We start from the raw sequence: 18,749 nt of genomic DNA on the forward strand, positions 1-18,749 counted from the left end.
CGGTTCTCCGAGAAAATGGAGCATTGTGCTCATTTAAGAAATACCCATGGAGTATCGACTTGCTCGCGGCGCCGATGGTAACCGACACATGCCACGTGATCTCCCCGCATGTCATTGCTGACGTAACCCACTTTGTATGCTGCGCAACCTTGGAGTGCCCAACTATTTATATGAGCTTGAAGAAGTTGTCCATAGATAAATTGAGATTAGATAAGTATATCAAAGCCACTGGACTCCTTTCTTTGTGTCCCGGCAAATGCTTTGTGTCGGTCTTCTCGATATTTTCGGCCTCAGGCATCATTATCATCTTTATGAATGCTTTCGTCGTTGAAGTTTTCCTGAAGTATCCTTTATGGCATGAACTTGACTCCAAGCGACACTCATGCTTCACAGACTGAGAGCAATGGAGACTACTGGTCTCGCAACTCCCATCCCTGTCATTCGCATACTCCACTTCGATGACCTACCTCAACAATACCTCGGTATCACCAAGGTCGACCCGCATACTTACACTTTCCACTCCACACTAGGATGATCCACACCACCGTCCTTGGGAATCAATTGCAGCTGTGGCAAATTGTCCGCGATTCTCGCAAGGCTGAAGAGCAGCTGAAGGATCTAACAGGGAAGTAAGCTCGAGATCCGATGGCATCATGCGTGAATTGCGAACAGACGATCGACCCATCTCCACTCGGCATCGCGAATCAGCATTCGACTGAGCCGCCAAGTGTGGGAGTTCCCCGATCGGAGATCGCCTGCTGATCGATAGAGGGGTAATCGTCCGCTAGTTTTCAGCTGTTCGTAGGCTACCGGCATTCATCTTTCTTAATCTGTCCAAGCAATTGAGATCTGTCATCCCTCCATCGTCTACCACATTCACTCTCTTTCTCACACAGCTCCAGCTCTGGAGAACCGCTAGCCACCATGGTCGCAGAACACATCACCATCCGCAACAACACCAACACGCCCATCACCCTGAAGCGCATTGAGCGTTTCCGGGCCCAGGAGCACCAGAAGCGCGACGACATTACCTCGCTAGCAAAAAATTTCACACGGGTATTAACCAACACGACCCGCAGCGATGAGCCCGCAGCCGCCATCGACTCGCATGCTAAGCCCTTCGAGAACAAGGAGGTCAACATCCGCATTGACCCCTTCGAGTCAAACAAGACGGACGTGCGCACGTTCATTGACTCCGACAAGGAGCTCTCGCGGTTGACCTTTGATGCCGAGGGCCAACGGCATCAAATCCAGACGCCTGTGCCGACCTCGGAGTCGGCGACCATGAAAGCACTGGACGACAAGCCCAAGCACCGCTTCACAGGTATCTACGTGACGCCGTCAGCGCAACTGACCATATTCTCGTCCGCAAACTTGAACGCGTGGATGCGCGAGCTGCGTGACGACACGCTGGTCTCGGCGCTCTCCATCCCCGGCACGCACAACTCGCCCACCTGCCACGTCGCGCCGCCGTCGGTGCGCTGCCAGGCGGTTAGCCCGCGCGAGCAGCTCGACAACGGCGTGCGGTTCTTTGATATCCGCGTCCAACCCCAGTACCCGCAGGATGCGGGCAAGGACGAGCTGATCCTCGTGCACAGCGTGTTCCCGATCTCGCTGACGGGCAACAAGTACTTCCGTGACCTGATGCACGATGTCAACCAGTTCCTGGACAAGAACCCGTCCGAGACGCTCATTATCTCCGTGAAGCGCGAGGGACCCGGCGATGCCACCGATGAGCAGCTGGCCCGCATTCTCTCCGACCACTACGCCCGCCCAGACAGCCGCTGGTGGGTGCAGCCCAAGATCCCCACGCTGGGCGAGGCCCGCGGCAAGGTCGTGCTCGTCCGCCGCTTTGGTCTGAACGACAATCTCAAGGGTGCACACGGTGGCCACGGCTGGGGTATCGACGCCGCCGCCTGGGCCGACAACACCCCCAACTCCACCTGTCCCAGCGGCCAACTCTGCATCCAGGACTTCTACGAGGTCCAGGAGACCACGAACATCGACAAGAAGGTCAAGTACGTCTCCGAGCACATCGATCGCGCCAGCCATGGCCGCTACCCGTTCGGCGTGCAGAAGGATGCTGAGGCTACGCGCCGCTACCCCTTCTTTATCAACTTCCTCAGCGCCAGTAACTTCTGGAAGACCGATACCTGGCCCGAGAAGATTGCCGCCAAGGTTAATCCCGCGGCTGTGGACCACATTTGCCGTCGCCACAACAACGAAGACGGCGACTGCTCCACGGGTATTCTGGTCACGGACTGGGTAGGCCAGGACGGGGACTGGGATCTCGTACGCTGCATTGTTGGCATGAATGCCAAGCTGCGCGAGCGCAAGAACTAATAGAATCGGTACATAGGTTGGAGACTCTGGGTACTACCGAGGTACTGTCACTTTTCTTACATAGCTCGATGCCCGCTTCAAGGGTAGTACATACAGATTCAAGCTATTTTAGCTGGATCTGACACAATTCACAAGTGTTTATTCTTCACAAAGTATACACCAGTCCCTAACTAAAAAGGCCGAATTCCTGAGAACCAGAAAACGGCAGCATTGTATTATACAAGTCAAGAAAAGTGGCCAAATCCACTTTAAGACAATTCGCTCTTCTCGCCCTCGGGTCCCTTCTGTTCGTCCTCGAGAACGCTCCTTCGGCTCTCCATCGTGAAGTAAAGGCTCTTTCCAGCCCCCTCCAGGGTACTGGTAACGCTGGATCCGACTCCCTGCAAAGCCGTAACGAGCTGGGCGCGGAGACCATCCATGCCACCCTCGATGCTGCCGACCCACTTGGTCTCATTGATATCAAACACCTTGCTGTCAACTCGAGCCGCCAGTAGATTGATCTTTTGGAGACCATTCTGGACGATAGGGTCGTGGTAGTCCGGGTTGGCCTTCCGGGTGGGTGCAGGGAAGCCGACTTCTTTCGGCGTGAGAATCGACAGCGCGGCCTTCATGTGTTCGGGAGAGACTGAAGGGATAGAGAGAACCGCGATAGGACCAGCAAGCAGACTAGAGAGCTCATGCTTTCCCTTCTTGCGCTTCACGGCGGCGTACGCGGTACGAGACAAATCGTGCGTCAAGGCCGGGTCATCCTTCGCCCCCGAGACCGCCGGAATCTCAGCGGAGGTCTGGGTGACGGGGTCAATGGCACTAGGAGGTTTTCCCGAGGCCAGTGAATCTTTGTTGGGCCGGAAATACTCGACAATGCGTAGGGCCACCTCGAAGATGCTGGTCTGGACGGTCTGCAGCTTGATATGGGGAGCCAAAGCTGGAGCGCTCCGACCCTCAGCGGCGATCTTATCATCCACTTTCTTCAACGCATTGGCCAATTCTCGTCGAATAGAGGCCCATTCCGTGGCCTTGAGGTTGTTGTGCTGGAACAGCACCATGAGAGGAGATGTGCGGAAGAGGGAGGTGTATTGTCGCAGGAGTTGGGACCGGCGGTTCTCGGGATTGCGGTGCGATGGCGGCTGAATGGGAGAGGTTCGTGCGATCGGGGCTGGTGAGTGTGTCATTTGCTCAATGGGAGCGGCCGGGGTGACTGCCGGGGCTGCGGTGCTTGCGCTCCTGGCGATTCGAAGTTCATGTGGGCATCTCAATGGTTGCCGTTGGAGTGACAGGCGTAACCGGGGAGGCATTTTGATTTTGAATACAGTATGCGAGGCCTCAATGAACTGAAGGTGAAGTGGAATCAAAGACAAGTTCCCCGGAGATGGCAAGCGCCAGCGGTGATATTTTTTGACACCAAAAGGGGAAAGCGCCGGTATGGGGCGGTGAATGATAATGCCGGCCCGTGCTGGAATTGCGGGACGAGGCGTTGACTCATGCCCGGCTCATATTTGGGTCGAAATATAAAGTGCCCCCGAGCCCCCTGAAGTTTGCTAGGGAGTGCAATTATTCCAATTGACCCCGCAACCCTGAAAATGGCTGCCCCAGACGAAAACAAACCCGAGACCGTCTCAATTTCCCCCCTCCTCCAGCGCCTGTCCTACCCCGCGACGACGGAAATTCGAGTAAGCGCCGATGATATTGCCTCAGCGTTTGCTCTGATCTTCGAGAATCGGCTGTCGACCGTCCAGACCGCAGCTTTGTTGACATTGCTTCACTCGACAGAGAAGGACAAGGAGGCCGATGTGATTGCCAAATGCTCCCATCGCATGCGAGAGGCGGCATGTCAGATTGAGAAAACTTCTTTGAGGAAGGTTGTCAAGGCCCGTGGAATACGGGAGGGAAACTACAATGGTGGATTGGTAAAGACGCAATCCTACCAAGGTTGATCGTTCAATGGACCTGCAATGCTAACCGGTTTTGGTCTCTAGTGCGACATTGTTGGAACGGGGGTGATTCACACTCGACCTTCAACATCTCCACGACAGCCTCGATTATCGCTTCCCCATTGCTCATGACCGCCAAGCACGGAAACCGCGCTCAGACCTCATTCTCCGGGTCAGCCGACGTTCTCAACGCAATCCAGCCGGTTCCTCCCAAAATCTCTGCTGTCAATGCGGAAAATGTGGCCCAGGTGTACGAGGAGACAAACTATGCATTCCTTTTCGCTCCCAATTTCCACCCTGCGATGATGTACGCCGATGTTGTACGCCGTGGTCTCGGTTTCCGAACAATCTTCAACCTCATGGGCCCGTTGGCCAACCCCGTGGAATGGGCATTGGAGGCGAGAGTCGTCGGCGTGGCTTACCAGAGTCTTGGACCAATGTTTGCCGAAGCCCTTCGGCAAAGCGGCGCGAAGAAAGCGCTGGTTGTCTGCGGCGAAGAAGATATGGACGAAATTAGCTGCGCCGGGAAGACAAATTGCTGGAGACTGTCAGAGTACCCCAACCCGGCCTATAAGGAGCTGCCTACGGTCCAGCAAAGCGGCTCAAGTGATGAAGAAGAGAACCCGCGCACACTGGTCAAGCTCGACATCTTTCAACTTCACCCCTCGGACTTCGGTCTACCCACCCACCCCCTCAGCGCTGTGTACGGACGAAAGATGCCCAAGGACAACGCGGCGAAGCTCATGAGCATCCTTCGGGATGAGCTGCCGCGTGATGATCCGATCGTGGAGTTCGTTCTCATGAATGTCGCCGCCCTGCTGGTCACCTCGGGTATCTGTGAAGCCGACACCAGCAACATGGGCCCCGGTGACGACGGCAATGTTATCACCGAGCGCGGCCCTGGCGGCGGCCGTTGGAAAGAGGGTGTCCGCCGGGCACGCTGGGCCATCCAGAGCGGCCAGGCTCTCCAGTGTTTGGAGCAGTTCATTACAGTCACCAACAAACTGCAATGAACTTTTGCTACCTGCCTCACTGGGTAAAGGTAGATATGGTGTTTTGAGATAGATCTTGTTTTATTTTTTTGGTGTGGATTTTTGGATTTTATCTTTCTTTCTATCTTCCTGTCAAGGTTGGTGTACAGTTTATAGTGTTCTTTGAGAAGTTCAACACTCCATGACCCTGCTGCCCTGTTTGGGGCCATATATATACTTGGAATATATATTGTCAATATACAGACTACATGTTTGAACATACGCGTTAAAAACGATATCAAAAAGAAGAGTTGTTCAGGAGAAGAAATAGAATGTGTGCCTAGAACAAATATCTTTTGTGTTGGATATCAGGCAAAATAACTGTTTTTTTTTGGGACTTCCCACCAAGTCGCTCCGGGCCTGCTCGCCCAAGCCAAGCTGGTTTGTATCACAACTCCAAAGCGCCATTCGATGCATGATTCGTCAGGAAAGAAAAAAAAAAAAAAAAAAGCGGAAAATGAACAGCAGAGCCGATGTCTCCGAGCCCGCGCAGCCCAAGAGGGACTCTCGCTCGAATCTTCATTTGGGTTCACCGAGCCTCGAATTGAACCATTCTATAGACAAAAATGTCAAAGTCAGTTCATGTAAAAGCGCAAAAAGACAAGTTTTCCAGGAAAAGAGAGGATCTGGTGCGGGAAGAAGGAAGAAAAAAGTAAATCTTACCGCTTCGTCCGCTCCTTGTACAGCACTCGGTGTCCGCAGTCCTTGCAACGGATCTGGTCGCCACGCTTCAGCGGCACGCGCGCGGAGCACTCGCCGCAGAGATAAACCACCGAGGGGTTGTCGACGGCCATGGCGCCGCCGAAGCCTGCGTCGGTGCCGAAGGCGTTCTGCGCGCCCATGGAGGGGACTTGGTAGGCTTCGCGAGACATGGTTTCTGGTACTTGGGCGGTTGATAGTGGGTTGTTGTTGAATTAGAGGTTTGGGTGTCGCAGAGGAGGCCGAGCGTTGGTTGCGAGAGGGAAAATGGACAGCGAAAATCAGAAACGTCGCACTAGAGCCGACTTGCTTTTTCTGGAGCGGCGGTTTTTTATGTGATTAGTCATGCGCATTATGTGGCTGAGTCATCATTCATGCAAGTCTGCCTGAGGTGTCGAGGTTGGATTATTCTAAGTGTAAAGGTTCAAGACTTGAATCTTTCCTGAGATTAGACGGAACTACATTGGACAATTGTCCGTGAAGGAGAGAAAGTGAAGAGTAGAAAAATGCTTTGTTTTTACTGAATTTCCCGAAGCGTGTTGGATCTTTCTAGTGATATAAAACTAGTTCATGTATACATCTTGACATGCAATCGACCCAGCACTCCGTAATAATCTAACGCAAATAAAGTTTGGTATCTTCAAAAAAAGCACTCTCCAAAAAGTTATTCCGACGCCGTGCAAATGAAACAATGATAGAACCAACCCACCCTTCCCATAGATAAACCACGTTATATCACAATAAAACATCTCAGGTGTTACCACCCACCGCCGATTTTCCCAGCAAGCTCAACAACACGCGAGGTGTCATTGGCCTGGTTTTGGTCTTTGCCGACGTCGCTTTCAACCTGGCGATAGGTGGTGTAGACGAGCTTAGAGAGCGGGATGTCCATAAATCGGGACCAACGCTGGAGGCCGTCATGGATCTTGGCCTCCTTGTCCGGTATTGAGACCGACGGAGGCTGAATGTCCTGTTCAGTTTCAGAATCAGACTCCATGGAGAAGTATGCCTCATCGACGCGGGCCAGCCATGCGCGTTGCTCATGAGGAGATGGCTTGGAGGATGTGTCTGTCGAGTCAATCGACTGGGAAGAAGCAGTGGTTTCTCTGGCGTCTTCCACCCGAATCTGTCCACCACCATTTGTACAACCACCGGGGCAGGCCATGACCTCTACATAGGCATAGTCCGATCCCGAACCACCCGATGCTGAATTGCGGGACATGGCCGGACGTCGGCTTGCAACTGAAGGCTTTGCGCCTGGAAGTCTCGACGCTTTGGCAGGCTTTAATTTCCTGACGAGATTCTGGATGTTCCGGAATCCGTAATAGCGGGCTGTTTTCAAAATGGGCTGGTCTTCCTTGGACATGAGGATATACTCGACGACATCGGCGTTGCGACCCCGGTTGGTCACGAATTCGCTGCCAGGATTCCGGGCTTGAAAGGTCATGAGCACGTGGTGTAGGTAGCCACCAGAAGTGCCTGTCGCAAGAGACTGTTCTGCCGGAGAACGCTTGAAGGAGATGAATGAATCAAGAGTCTTCTCGGGGAAAGATGGTGCGAAGGCTGAAGGCAGTGACTGCAAGGGCAATTTCGGCAGTGAGAGCCCTCGAGCTGATGCCAAAGAAAGAAGCTCGCGGGTAGTAATGACACAATCCACATCACGCACCGCTTGATGTGTTTCAGAGGGACTGCTTTGCCACGAAACATCAGTGAGCTCCTCTCGAGAAGCCTCCAGTTTCTTGTCAAAGCATGGCATTATCGCCAAGTGCCATATCCGAGAAGGCGGGACCCCGAGGGACTTGCTCAAGACGGTCTTGAAAAAGGTTCCCGCGAGAGCCTGGGGCGATTTCAACCGGGATAAGTGCGGAAGAATGAATGGATGTGTCTTTTCAGCATAGCATATCCACCCAGGACATGCCGAGGATAGTATCGGGCGCTTGGGAAGAGGGTATTCTGACTGCTCAGCCGCAGAAGCTTCGGAATCGAGCGATTCCGATACCTCGTCGGCGCTAAGGACCAAGACAGCTTCTCGCATAACATTCGTATCCACAACCCAGGTGAAACCACTGCCGTGCTTCCCACCACCTCGGAGTCCCTGTGGGCCGCTAAGGAACTGGTCGATCATGTATCCCGCTTCCCTCTCGGAGACGCCATAGGTGGCTGCCAGACTGGCTCTGACTTGAGGACTGACACTGGCGACAAATATCTTGCTCTCCTCAGCTGCCCCGCCATCCCCAATCGCGGTCCCATGATGTTCGTGTTGCAGCTGGATTTCCGGGTACGCATCCAGGGTATTGAGGACCTCTGCATGGGATTGTAGGGAGATCAGGACAGCTTCCGCTGACGTAACACATCCGGAGCAAGCGAGACAATCGGTCAACGAGATCTGTGCCGGGGGGAGATTCTCAGGCTGGACTTTGTCTTCCGTTGTCACTTCGTAGGCCTTCTATGATTAGAAATCAGTAAAGAATCTTTGATAGCGGATTTAAACAAAGGCAGTGGCAAAGCGAACCTCTTCACTCTTTGTATCTTTTTGTGGGAGGGTTTCCACGGGCTTGATGCAGGCGACACCTGGTGAAATGAAGTCATTCAAGTCGTCGGCCGACAGGATTGCGCTCATTGTGGCGGGGTGCCGGTTTGGGCGATAAGGACCCCACTCAGCGAGAAAGAAACCAGGGGTCTTTCAGAGGGTGTTACTGTGTCTTTTGGGGGAAAAAGTTCTTTCCAGGAGCAGGGATTAAATACACAAGAAGCCTGGAATGAGAATGACATGAAATGACCTGAAAATAGTTCCCAGAGACGAATCCCATCGCGCGCTTTGTCAGCCGTGGCGACCTCGACCCCCTCACCGCCTGCGTTCTGCCGTCTTCCGCATTGACGATCTGTCCACGCTGTCATTGGCTGCTGACGAACTATGTCCCCAAACCCTAACGTCCTTTTGGTCAATACCAGATTTATTCTTTGTGTCTATGAATGGCTCCCGGTCTTGGACTGTTCTCACTCGGGAAAAAATTTGATCTTAAGACGGGCGCCTTGAGCCCCCGCCACCAAGATGTCCTCGACAACTCTACCTTTGCGTCCGAAAACCCCGAGTACTCATCAAGAGGAATCTCATTCAACAAGCCCTTCACCCCCCCCCCCCCCCCCCAGTCCGGTAAATAGCCAGCAAATTGAGCTATCCGAAGGCTCTGACATAATGGTTTCTACCAGAAGGACTCAAAATGCAACAGGTCCGCCGGACCCGGAAGCCCAATAACAAGGCGATGCACTGGCCGAGACTAGTATCGTGCCTGCGGAACCAAAAAAGACCAGCAAAAGATCCCCGCCAAAGAGATTCACAGTTCCCGCTGCACCACCAAAAGGTAGCACTGTCAAGGAACCTTTCAACACGACTGCATCGCGGAAACCGGCTACTAATTACCACGTTGAGAAGGCTTCCTCTCGGGACCAGCTGAGACCAAATTTGAAAAAAGTCGCCACTGACACACGAGCCGCTATCACAAATATTATGAAGGGCACTGCATACAAAGGAACTGGACAAAGCCAGAAGATTGGCAAGCCCATGACTATCACTGCTTTGGATTCCGAGTCCTCGGATTTCCCAATTTCCAATCCACTCCAGTCAAAGTCGTGCAGAGCGACACATTCGACGCTGCGCTCGCTCTCCACAACGCCCGTGGCATTATAGTAGCCAGGACACCAATCCTGTCTGCGTCCTCAATCTGGCAAACGCATACACCCCCGGGGGAGGCTGGCTCAATAGCGCCATGGCCCAAGAGGAAGAGTTATGCTACCGAAGCACTCTGAGTGACACTATCATACCGTCTTTGTACCCCATGGGAGAACTGGATTGCATCTACTCTCCCGCCGTCGTCATTTTTCGAGAAAACCTCGAACGGAATCACACTTTCACGTGGACCGACAAACCCGACTTCATTCCGACTGTCAGTGTCATCAGCATGGCCGCAAAGTCGCACCCCAAATTGGATAATTCCGTGAAGCCATCCAAATACCAGAACCCCACTGATCGCACTGCCACAAAGGACAAGATGCGAGCGATTCTGCGTGTTGCAGCCCACAATGGCAATCGACGTCTTGTTCTCGGGGCACTAGGTTGTGGTGTCTTCAAACACCCAAACCAGGAGGTCGCCGACTGCTGGGCCGAAGTGTTTCAGGAAACAGAGTTCAAGGGCTGGTTTGAGATGATTGTTTTTGCCATTCTTGACAAGCAAGCTGGCCCTGGTGGCAAACTCTGGAGAGCCTGGTTCTGTGAGCTGTTTTTGATGCTTTTGTTTTTATTTTTATTTGCGTGTCAAGAAAGGAATTTCGTTTTATCTTTACTCATACTTATTTCATTATCCATCTTTTTCAGTAGTATCAATAGGCTCAAAATTGAGTAGAAAACACTGATACATTCCCTGGACGATCATGTTCACATAATGGACCCATTTTTCTTATATGCACCCAATAACAAGGCTATCATTGAAAGCCGAGACTAGAGAGATGATTTTCCTAAAAAAATCTTACAACTTAGCACGTCCCCCCTTCGGATACTTTGTGATGTTTCAGGGCTAATCTGGAGAGAAATCTGCCGTAGTTGAGAGTTGATGCTGCCGGTACCAGTTGTCAACTTGCTGAGTGGGAGTATCCAGGTGAATATACTCTGTGTTTTCTTGTTCGGATCGAAAATCCTCTGTCGGGAGTGTAGGGGTGTGCCCGTCTAGTTGCTTTTTGACGACGAAAAGGGGGGGCATTTTAAGGAAGCCGAGGCAATTGAAGATATGGATATTGTTATTGGGAAATATAATCGAAAGTAGAAAAGACCTCAAAAAAATTATACTGGGGCACCATCTTCGGTGTAAACAAAGAACTTTCTTGACGATTCGGGGACAGCAAGACTAACATTCAGACAAAGAATTAGTATAGACTAAAAAAAAAAAAAACATCGCAAATATCCTTTGAGAGGAGGCTGGTACAAACATCTTTTGCCTGGCTCGAATAAAAAACCTCCTCGAGCTGGAAAGTTTCCATGGATATCAGTTGATATTATTCTCTTCCTCAGAGGGCCCAAGGAATGCAACAATAAGAAACGTCAAATAATTCATAACCACTGTGTCACGCGATTCTATCAATCTTAGGAACAGATTTCAAGCATGACTGAGCTGAGACTATGCATGAAAGCGTTCATTCGAACAGGAGGGGCAATTTCAAGTCCAAATTCCCTGCGAGATTCAGCTGGAACTCTTAGGATCCCACTCTTCGATGTTCGAACTATTCTCAAACTCGTGGGCACAGCCCTTCTTTACCACGTATACCGTCCCCTTGCCTTTCTTTTTCTGGCCAAATGCCTGGCAGCCATAATGAACCCCTAAGAAATAATACGTGTTCTGCTTGGAACTAAAGACATTGAGAACGCCTTTGGACTGGCCCCACCTGGGATCATCTTCAAAAGTAAGGCTAACATATACATCCTGCCCAATCAGGGCTTGATGGCGATAGCGCTCGTTTTCTAGCAGCTCCGTCAGCATTGAAGTATTGATAAAAGCTTCTGGTAGAACTCACTGAAGCCCTGACATTCCCCTGCTGTGGCATTATACATGCCCATGGGTACGGAGAGATCGGTTCCATTACCGAGCACGTTATGGAACCAGACCAGGCAGCGGTTATCGTCTTTATTCTTTCTATAAAGCCCAACCCAGTTGGAAGTAGGCCCGGTCTTGGTGAGGTTCGCTGGAAGATCTTTGATGTGGACAGTTTCCGCATGGACCGGAGTTTGCGTTGAGATTGGGCCATGAGGCTCATAGATCGGAGTGGGCCATCCTTGCAGAGTAATGCTCGGTTGGCGTTTCTTCCATTCTTCTGGGTTGAAGGGGCACCGCGAGTCGACCCAGTACTTTTTTGGATTCTTAGGCGAGGACCAAACGGCGCAGTCAGGCTTCTTCGAATGCGGGAAGTATTGCGCGTATGACCATTTGTCACTGTCAAAGTTGGGGTGGCCATTCAACCATAAAACACTGTCGGGATAAACCCAGTCAAAAGAGACATCGAGAGAAACGTCCTTGCGGACGTTCGTGCTGAAATGGGGTTGCTTTGAATGTTCAGCTGTGTGAAGCCCCCGACGATTAGTCCTGAAATACAGACAATCTATAGGCGCGTGGTATTTCTGGTCCAAGACTCACTGTAGAGGCACTCATGCGAGGCAGGAATGTATCTTCCTATCTTGTTGGACGTGCCCACGCCTAACTCAGTCAAGTTAAACTTGACTCGGCAATTGTTGTCTTTGTCCACAACCAATTTAACCCAGTCGTAGAAGCCAGGAGGCCCACCTGTTGCAGAAGCAGCAGGCAATCCAGTAGGAGACTTGGCAGTAGACTTGGCAGGAAGCCTGGTAGGGGGCCTGGTAGGAGATCTGGTAGGAGACTTGGTTGGAGACTTGGTAGGAGGCTTGGTAGAAGATCCAATTAGAAAATTGGTAGGAAACCCGGTAGAAGAAGCAGTGGGAGATCTCGATGGAGATGAAGTTGTGTTCGGTGCGGCGTACACTGAGGTGGCCAAGACGGCCGACAACAGGAGAGAGAGCCTCATGATGCTAACAGTGACACAACAGAGATCATGGTGCGGGGCCCGGGCTTTAAATAACCGAAACGAAGATTGGGGCCGACCCATGCGAGGTTAAGATACGGGGAGTGCACCACATACACAGAATAACAGTCAGATCTATTTTGGTGCATAGATTGTACCATTAATTATAGCGTAGGGGCCAATAACATAAGCACGGATTTCGGTTATCTGGCTGAGATCGGTAATCGAGATGTACATCTTCTCGTCGGTCCAAGACCCCTGACTTTTTGGCCCCAAAAGCATTGATCCTGATGATTGGCGGGCGAGCGCTAGATGATTGTATCAAATCCGATGAAAGGCGATGGAATCTATTTGTACAAGGGATTAAATGAACACAACATCGCTATCCTATCGCCACATGGTTATTTAACTCCCAAACCTTTTCAATAAATCCCTCACTTTCTTGTTCGTGTATAGCGTCCTCTGCCAACAGTCGAGACTGCGTTCTTCTCGTCTTCTGAGTCTTCACTTTTCACGGCTTGTTTCTTTTGTCGGACTTTCGATTTGGATGTTTCTTCGGCTTCTGAATCACTTTCCTTCTTTAAAGCGCCGTGTTTTCGTTTCGTAGTAGCAGGTGTGCCATTCGTCTTTTCTTCGATATCTTTGGCCACGGCCCCGGTCTTTTTCTGGACCGCGGGGACTACTGCGCTCGTCCGACCTCCGACGGTGAGAAATGTGATCTTATCGCCATTGGGAAGAACTGCTGGCTGATTTTTCTTCCCTTTGCCCCATCGATGCTTGAACAGCCAGTGCTCGGGGAACTTCTCCGAGTCGGCAAGGACCTCGAGAGAAGTAGAGCACACATAGTGGATAGAAGAATTAAGCTCCTTGATCTGGTCATCGGACAATGTGTTGCTGTATTGTTCCGGGTGGATTTTGGCGTGGTAGAGGATTTCATCCCTGGAAAGTGTCAGCTTTGCATCCATAATAGTCGACTCAATAATTTAAAGAGATGGAATAAACATACCCCATCCAGTTCCCAATTCCACTGATATTGGCTTGGTCAAGCAAAAGTGCCTTGATCGGGACTTTCTTGCTTCTCAATTTCTCTCCCAGCCAGTCCTCGGTGACAATGTCCTTATCGGCAACTGGGTCTGGCCCATTCTCTTTGAGAGGAGTGTGGTCACGGATCTCATCAGCGGGACAATCCACCAGCCTGATACGACCCAGCCGGCGGGGATCGACGAACGCAGCCTCCGTTGAGGGATCATCGCTCGTCTCCATCAGGAACTTCCAGTACTTTGGTGGCCATTCCTTGTCTGCGGGCTTGTCTGTACGATAATAGTACGTGTCGGCACCCTTGATCTTCAGCCAGCCGGCCATCCCAAAATGCATTACGACATGCGGCGGCGAAGACATCGTGATCCAGAAGTATTTCCCTTGCTGGCCGGCGCCCACAACCTTCTTGCCCTGCATGGCTTTTTGAAATTCCGCTGCGCTGGTGCCAACTTTGCCGTAGATGATATCATCGTGCTGGGCCTGCACCTTGGACAGGGTCTTGCCTACCAAGTGTTGGCGGATGAAATGCACAATGCGTGCAACTTCCGCTAGCTCGGGCATATCGACTTGAAATCAAAGAAACTGTTGGCAATACATTGGAACGCAAATGATGCAATCAGAGAGATGTTATATGCACAATGTCTCTCTTCGACGACTCAACACGATCTTCCTCGACGCGCGACACGCTGTCACATGACCCTATTGTGATGATTACTCAGCTGGTTGGCACTAGGCCGAATCGGGGCTGATAGCATGGATGACCGCATCAGCTACTTTTGCCAGAAACCGTTGGTCAGCGTTACTCTCTCGAGTCTCGGTTTTCTTGAGCTTAAGACCGATTATATTGGCGATTTTATCTGCAGTCTCGGCCTGGTAATTTCGTCCCCGACTTGCTATTGCTCCGCACGTTGCTCAGACGATTTTCTATCCAAGCTGGAGTGGTTTTGGGTTGCCAAGTCAGATCCAGATTCTGGGGAGCCAGCGAAGGGGAAAATGTCAAGGGCCTCGTCAACGGAGGCTCCGGCGCTGACTCCTCAGTTCTGTTTTGACGAGAGACTTCTCCGAGGTGGGTTCGAAGCGCCACCACATGGGGAATCTCAAGCTCACACATTTGTTTTTGGCATAGACTTTCTGCAACTGTCGAGATCCACCATCGATGATTCAATTACTCAGAACCTGAACGCCTTGATCAGGCCCTCCCGACGGGGATTCGATCCATCGTCTACCGCCGTGCGACAAACCGACTCTGCTGGCCACAAAGCAATCGACCCAGCATCTTGTCAAGGCTTCAAAGATAATGTATTGTTTCCGTCGTGGCAGACGCGATCAAATGTCCTGAACTACTGTGCTGGCGTAGCAACTAGTCCCGACCCAGATGATCCGGACTTGATTCTGCGGGAAACCGAGTCCGCGAGGGACCGTGAACGTGTGGTGAACGAGCGGCTGGACCCATATTCTGCGCGCTTCTTTCCACGAGAAGCAAGGACAGAGTCGCTGGCCAACTTGGTTCGCAACCAGCGCACTGTCGAGGAGATTATTCGAGCACGAACCTGGGGCCTGGTGGCTGAGACGTGTAGTGGCTCTTCGGGCACGTGGGAGGAGGCCTTGAACTCGTGGCGCCGGACTCGCCAGCAATAGAAATTGCTATGATCTAGCGCATCCGGTGGTCTTGTTTCACCTGAGACCCCAGGTGGCTTGCGAAAAACCTCGAGGTATCATGGTGTCCAAAGTGTATATTACTGCATATATAGCGTTGGATGGATGAACAAAACATACACGAACAAAAAAAAAAAAACATGCATGAAAATGATCTAGTCTGCTGCTTACTTCTAGAAAGCAAGCAGCTGGTATTTCGAATATATTGATCCAGGTTTATCCAGCTCTACTCCACTTCTACTCCAGTTCACTCGACACCTGGCAATGCCCACCCAGGAACTTCGCCTAGGATACTCTCAGGTTGCTGATATATTCTCAATTTCTTAATGCCAACGGTGAGATCCCTACGAAATATTCGAATTGTTCACAGTATTAGACCAGGGTGGATCTATCTTATCGAAGGCGGTGCCAAGCATCGGACTCGGAGCAGTCGTCCCCCGCACACATCGATTCCTCCCTCGCACAACTCCCCCAGCATCGCTCACTATGCCGCAACCATTGAACTCCAAGGACCAGTCCTTGTTTCGACAGGTGGTTCGCCACTTTGAGTTGAAACAGTACAAGAAAGGTACGCTCATCTTCCCGCCCCAACCGACCGGCGCTCACTAGTGTTTCCCATACCAGGCATCAAAACGGCAGAGCAAATTCTTCGCAAAAACCCCAACCATGGTGACACGCAAGCGATGAAAGCTCTGATCACGAGCCACCTGGGCCAGTCGGAGGAGGCGTTTGCGCTGGCCAAGGAGGCCCTGCGGAACGACATGAAGTCGCATATCTGCTGGCACGTCTACGGCCTGCTGTACCGCCAGGAAAAGAACTATGAGGAAGCAATCAAGGCATACCGATTTGCCCTGCGTATCGAGCCCGAGTCGCAGCCTATCCAGCGCGACCTGGCGCTGCTCCAGATGCAGATGCGTGACTTCCAGGGTTACATCCAGAGTCGCAATGCCATGCTGCAGGCTCGACCGGGATTCCGCCAGAACTGGACGGCGCTGGCGATTGCTCACCACCTGGCGGGGGATCTGGCAGAGGCCGAGAAGGTGTTGACGACATATGAGGACACATTGAAGGGCAACCCGCCCGTTGCGGATATGGAACACTCCGAGGCCGTCCTGTACAAGAACACGATTATCGCCGAGTCAGGGAACATTCAGAAGGCACTGGATCATCTCGAGGCAGTCGGCTACCGGTGTACCGATGTGCTCGCAGTCATGGAGATGAAGGCGGATTACTTGCTGCGATTGGACCGCAAGGCCGAGGCGGAAGCGGCATACACTGCTTTATTGGAGCGCAACCCCGAGAACTCGATCTACTACAACGGCTTGATTAAAGCAAAGGGCATTTCGGAAGGCGACCACAAGGCATTGAAAACTCTTTACGATCGGTGGGTGGAGAAGTACCCGCGCAGCGACGCTGCCCGTCGCATTCCCTTGGACTTCCTCGAAGGCGACGAGTTCAAGCAGGCAGTCGATGCCTACCTGCAGCGCATGCTGAAAAAGGGCGTTCCGTCATTATTTGCGAACATCAAGTATCTCTACACCACCCCGGCCAAGCGCGATGTCGTGCAGACGTTGGTGGAAGGATATGTCTCTGGAAATGCTGGCGCGCAAACGAATGGTTCTGCGGGCGCGAAGGAGGACAAAATTGAGTTTCTATCATCTGCCTACTATTTCCTGGCCCAACACTACAACTATCGCGTCAGCCGGAACCTTCCCAAGGCCCTGGAAAATGTCGATAAGGCTATCGAGCTGGCACCGAAGGCTGTGGAATATCAATTGACGAAGGCCCGGATCTGGAAACATTACGGTAACCCGATTAAGGCGGCAGAAGAGATGGAGAAAGCTCGCTTGCTGGACGAGAAGGATCGATACATTAATTCCAAGTCCGCCAAGTATCAGCTCCGCAACAATGAAAACGACAAAGGTCTCGACCTCATGAGCAAATTCACGCGCAACGAGACTGTCGGCGGAGCATTGGGTGATCTTCACGAGATGCAGTGCGTGTGGTTCTTGGCTGAAGATGGTGAGGCGTTTCTACGACAAAAGAAGCTCGCCCTGGCACTGAAGCGCTTCCACTCGGTTTACAACATCTTCGATACCTGGCAGGAGGACCAGTTTGATTTCCACAGCTTTTCCCTCCGGAAAGGCATGGTCCGGGCCTACGTGGACATGGTGCGCTGGGAGGATCGCCTGCGCGAGCATCCCTATTACACGAGGATGGCTTTCTCGGCCATCAAGGCCTATCTACTGCTCCACGATCAACCGGGGCTTGTTTACGGGCCGGGTGGCACCAACGGCGAGGAAGCCGTGGATGAAGCCGACAAGAAAAAGGCTCAAAAGAAGGCCAAGAAGGAGCAACAGCGCCTGGAGAAGCTGGAGACAGATAAGCGCGAGGCAAGAAAGGCGGCCGCTGCCAACGCGAAGAATATCGACGGGGAGATCAAGAAGGAAGACCCAGACCCTCTCGGCCTTGACCTCGTGCAGACCAAAGATCCGCTCAAGGATGTCATGAAGTTCCTCACGCCTTTGCTGGAACTCAGCTCCCAGAACATTGAGTCGCAGAATCTCGGCTTCGAGGTCTATCTCCGGAGGAGTAAGTTTTGTGACATGCCCAACCGATCCCTGTGAATATCATCGCTAATTACAACCCCCATCCAGACAAGCACCTGCTCGCGGTCAAGTGTCTCTCGGCCGCCCATGCCATCGACCCCTCCAACCCCACTCTCCACCTCCAACTCCTGCGCTTTCGCAAAGCCCTGGACAGCCTCTCGGAGCCACTCCCGGCGCAGGTGGCTGAGGTTGTTAACGCCGAGTTCGAGAAGCTCCTCCCCAAGTCCCAGAAGCTCGACGAATGGAACGAGTCTTTCCTGTCGGCCAACAAGGGCAGCGTCGCACATGTGCAAGCCGCCCTGTCTGGCCGCCAATTCCTGAACCCGGGGTCCAAGTCACAGAGCGAGAAAGATCTGCTTGCAACCCTTGATGTGCCCGGCATCACCATCGACGAGGCAGTCGCCGCTCTGGATCTGTTGAGCAGGTGGGGCAGTGACAAGACGGTCTATGCTCAGAAGGCAAGCAAGAAATGGCCCGAGTCTTCGGTCTTCCAGCCCAATTGATTTTTCTTAGCGATGAGTGCCCCTGTCTTTTCCCTTACAGCCCTGGTCTCACTCGGTGAAGCTCATGCCGAATCGGGTGGTGGCTGTTGTGCTACGTTGGACAGGTGAAAGGAGAGGCAAGAAGGAATGCAACCGGCAAAAAGAACCAAAAAGAAAAAGAAAATAGAAAGAGAAGATGAAAGAAAAGGATCTTTTCAGGCACTATGCCTGAGACTTATACAGATGCAGAGAGGCACGTCAATTGTATCAGTATTGATGATCTGATGAGAGCTGCAAGCCTGGCATGGCTACTTGTTTCTTAAGACAAAGCCCCCCCCCCCCCCCCCCCGGGAGGATTTTACTAGCTGAAGTAGATTT

General features: G+C 52.1%; 10 protein-coding genes across 10 annotated transcripts; 5 read left to right on the top strand and 5 right to left on the bottom strand.

Moving 5' to 3' along the window:
* Window positions 1-924: 924 nt before the first annotated feature.
* On the top strand, window positions 925-2,343 carry NUU61_007954 (phosphatidylinositol-specific phospholipase C; the record flags this gene model as incomplete). The annotated part of the gene is made up of 1 exon (XM_056658479.1): window positions 925-2,343. The coding sequence occupies one exon, from the start codon at window positions 925-927 to the stop codon at window positions 2,341-2,343; it is 1,419 nt and encodes a 472-aa protein (XP_056508772.1).
* Window positions 2,344-2,591: 248 nt separating this feature from the next.
* NUU61_007955 (mitochondrial 54S ribosomal protein uL10m) lies at window positions 2,592-3,638 on the bottom strand (the record flags this gene model as incomplete). Its single annotated transcript, XM_056658480.1, has 1 exon — window positions 2,592-3,638. The coding sequence occupies one exon, from the start codon at window positions 3,636-3,638 to the stop codon at window positions 2,592-2,594; it is 1,047 nt and encodes a 348-aa protein (XP_056508773.1).
* Window positions 3,639-3,923: 285 nt separating this feature from the next.
* Window positions 3,924-5,287, top strand: NUU61_007956 (anthranilate phosphoribosyltransferase; the record flags this gene model as incomplete). The annotated part of the gene is made up of 2 exons (XM_056658481.1): window positions 3,924-4,272; window positions 4,320-5,287. The coding sequence occupies 2 exons, from the start codon at window positions 3,924-3,926 to the stop codon at window positions 5,285-5,287; spliced, it is 1,317 nt and encodes a 438-aa protein (XP_056508774.1).
* A 547-nt stretch (window positions 5,288-5,834) lies between these two features.
* On the bottom strand, window positions 5,835-6,177 carry NUU61_007957 (Rpo12/RPC10 RNA polymerase subunit family protein; the record flags this gene model as incomplete). The annotated part of the gene is made up of 2 exons (XM_056658482.1): window positions 5,835-5,859; window positions 5,969-6,177. 2 exons carry the CDS (start codon window positions 6,175-6,177, stop codon window positions 5,835-5,837), a joined length of 234 nt encoding a protein of 77 aa, XP_056508775.1.
* Window positions 6,178-6,761: 584 nt separating this feature from the next.
* nar1 (iron-sulfur cluster assembly protein NAR1) lies at window positions 6,762-8,624 on the bottom strand (the record flags this gene model as incomplete). The annotated part of the gene is made up of 2 exons (XM_056658483.1): window positions 6,762-8,450; window positions 8,517-8,624. The coding sequence occupies 2 exons, from the start codon at window positions 8,622-8,624 to the stop codon at window positions 6,762-6,764; spliced, it is 1,797 nt and encodes a 598-aa protein (XP_056508776.1).
* A 353-nt stretch (window positions 8,625-8,977) lies between these two features.
* On the top strand, window positions 8,978-10,579 carry NUU61_007959 (uncharacterized protein; the record flags this gene model as incomplete). The annotated part of the gene is made up of 4 exons (XM_056658484.1): window positions 8,978-9,158; window positions 9,265-9,625; window positions 9,693-10,273; window positions 10,539-10,579. 4 exons carry the CDS (start codon window positions 8,978-8,980, stop codon window positions 10,577-10,579), a joined length of 1,164 nt encoding a protein of 387 aa, XP_056508777.1.
* Window positions 10,580-11,525: 946 nt separating this feature from the next.
* NUU61_007960 (uncharacterized protein) lies at window positions 11,526-12,589 on the bottom strand (the record flags this gene model as incomplete). The annotated part of the gene is made up of 2 exons (XM_056658485.1): window positions 11,526-12,106; window positions 12,184-12,589. 2 exons carry the CDS (start codon window positions 12,587-12,589, stop codon window positions 11,526-11,528), a joined length of 987 nt encoding a protein of 328 aa, XP_056508778.1.
* Window positions 12,590-13,020: 431 nt separating this feature from the next.
* On the bottom strand, window positions 13,021-14,185 carry NUU61_007961 (putative formamidopyrimidine-DNA glycosylase; the record flags this gene model as incomplete). Its single annotated transcript, XM_056658486.1, has 2 exons — window positions 13,021-13,525; window positions 13,593-14,185. 2 exons carry the CDS (start codon window positions 14,183-14,185, stop codon window positions 13,021-13,023), a joined length of 1,098 nt encoding a protein of 365 aa, XP_056508779.1.
* Window positions 14,186-14,617: 432 nt separating this feature from the next.
* On the top strand, window positions 14,618-15,262 carry NUU61_007962 (MIX23 family protein; the record flags this gene model as incomplete). The annotated part of the gene is made up of 2 exons (XM_056658487.1): window positions 14,618-14,690; window positions 14,751-15,262. The coding sequence occupies 2 exons, from the start codon at window positions 14,618-14,620 to the stop codon at window positions 15,260-15,262; spliced, it is 585 nt and encodes a 194-aa protein (XP_056508780.1).
* A 504-nt stretch (window positions 15,263-15,766) lies between these two features.
* Window positions 15,767-18,392, top strand: NUU61_007963 (peptide alpha-N-acetyltransferase complex A subunit NAT1; the record flags this gene model as incomplete). The annotated part of the gene is made up of 3 exons (XM_056658488.1): window positions 15,767-15,848; window positions 15,905-17,872; window positions 17,938-18,392. 3 exons carry the CDS (start codon window positions 15,767-15,769, stop codon window positions 18,390-18,392), a joined length of 2,505 nt encoding a protein of 834 aa, XP_056508781.1.
* Between the last annotated feature and the right edge of the window lie 357 nt (window positions 18,393-18,749).

The sequence above is a fragment of the Penicillium alfredii genome (genome assembly GCF_028826965.1).
Source record: "Penicillium alfredii strain IBT 34128 chromosome Unknown utg000010l_segment0_segment0, whole genome shotgun sequence".
Classification (NCBI taxonomy): domain Eukaryota; kingdom Fungi; phylum Ascomycota; class Eurotiomycetes; order Eurotiales; family Aspergillaceae; genus Penicillium; species Penicillium alfredii.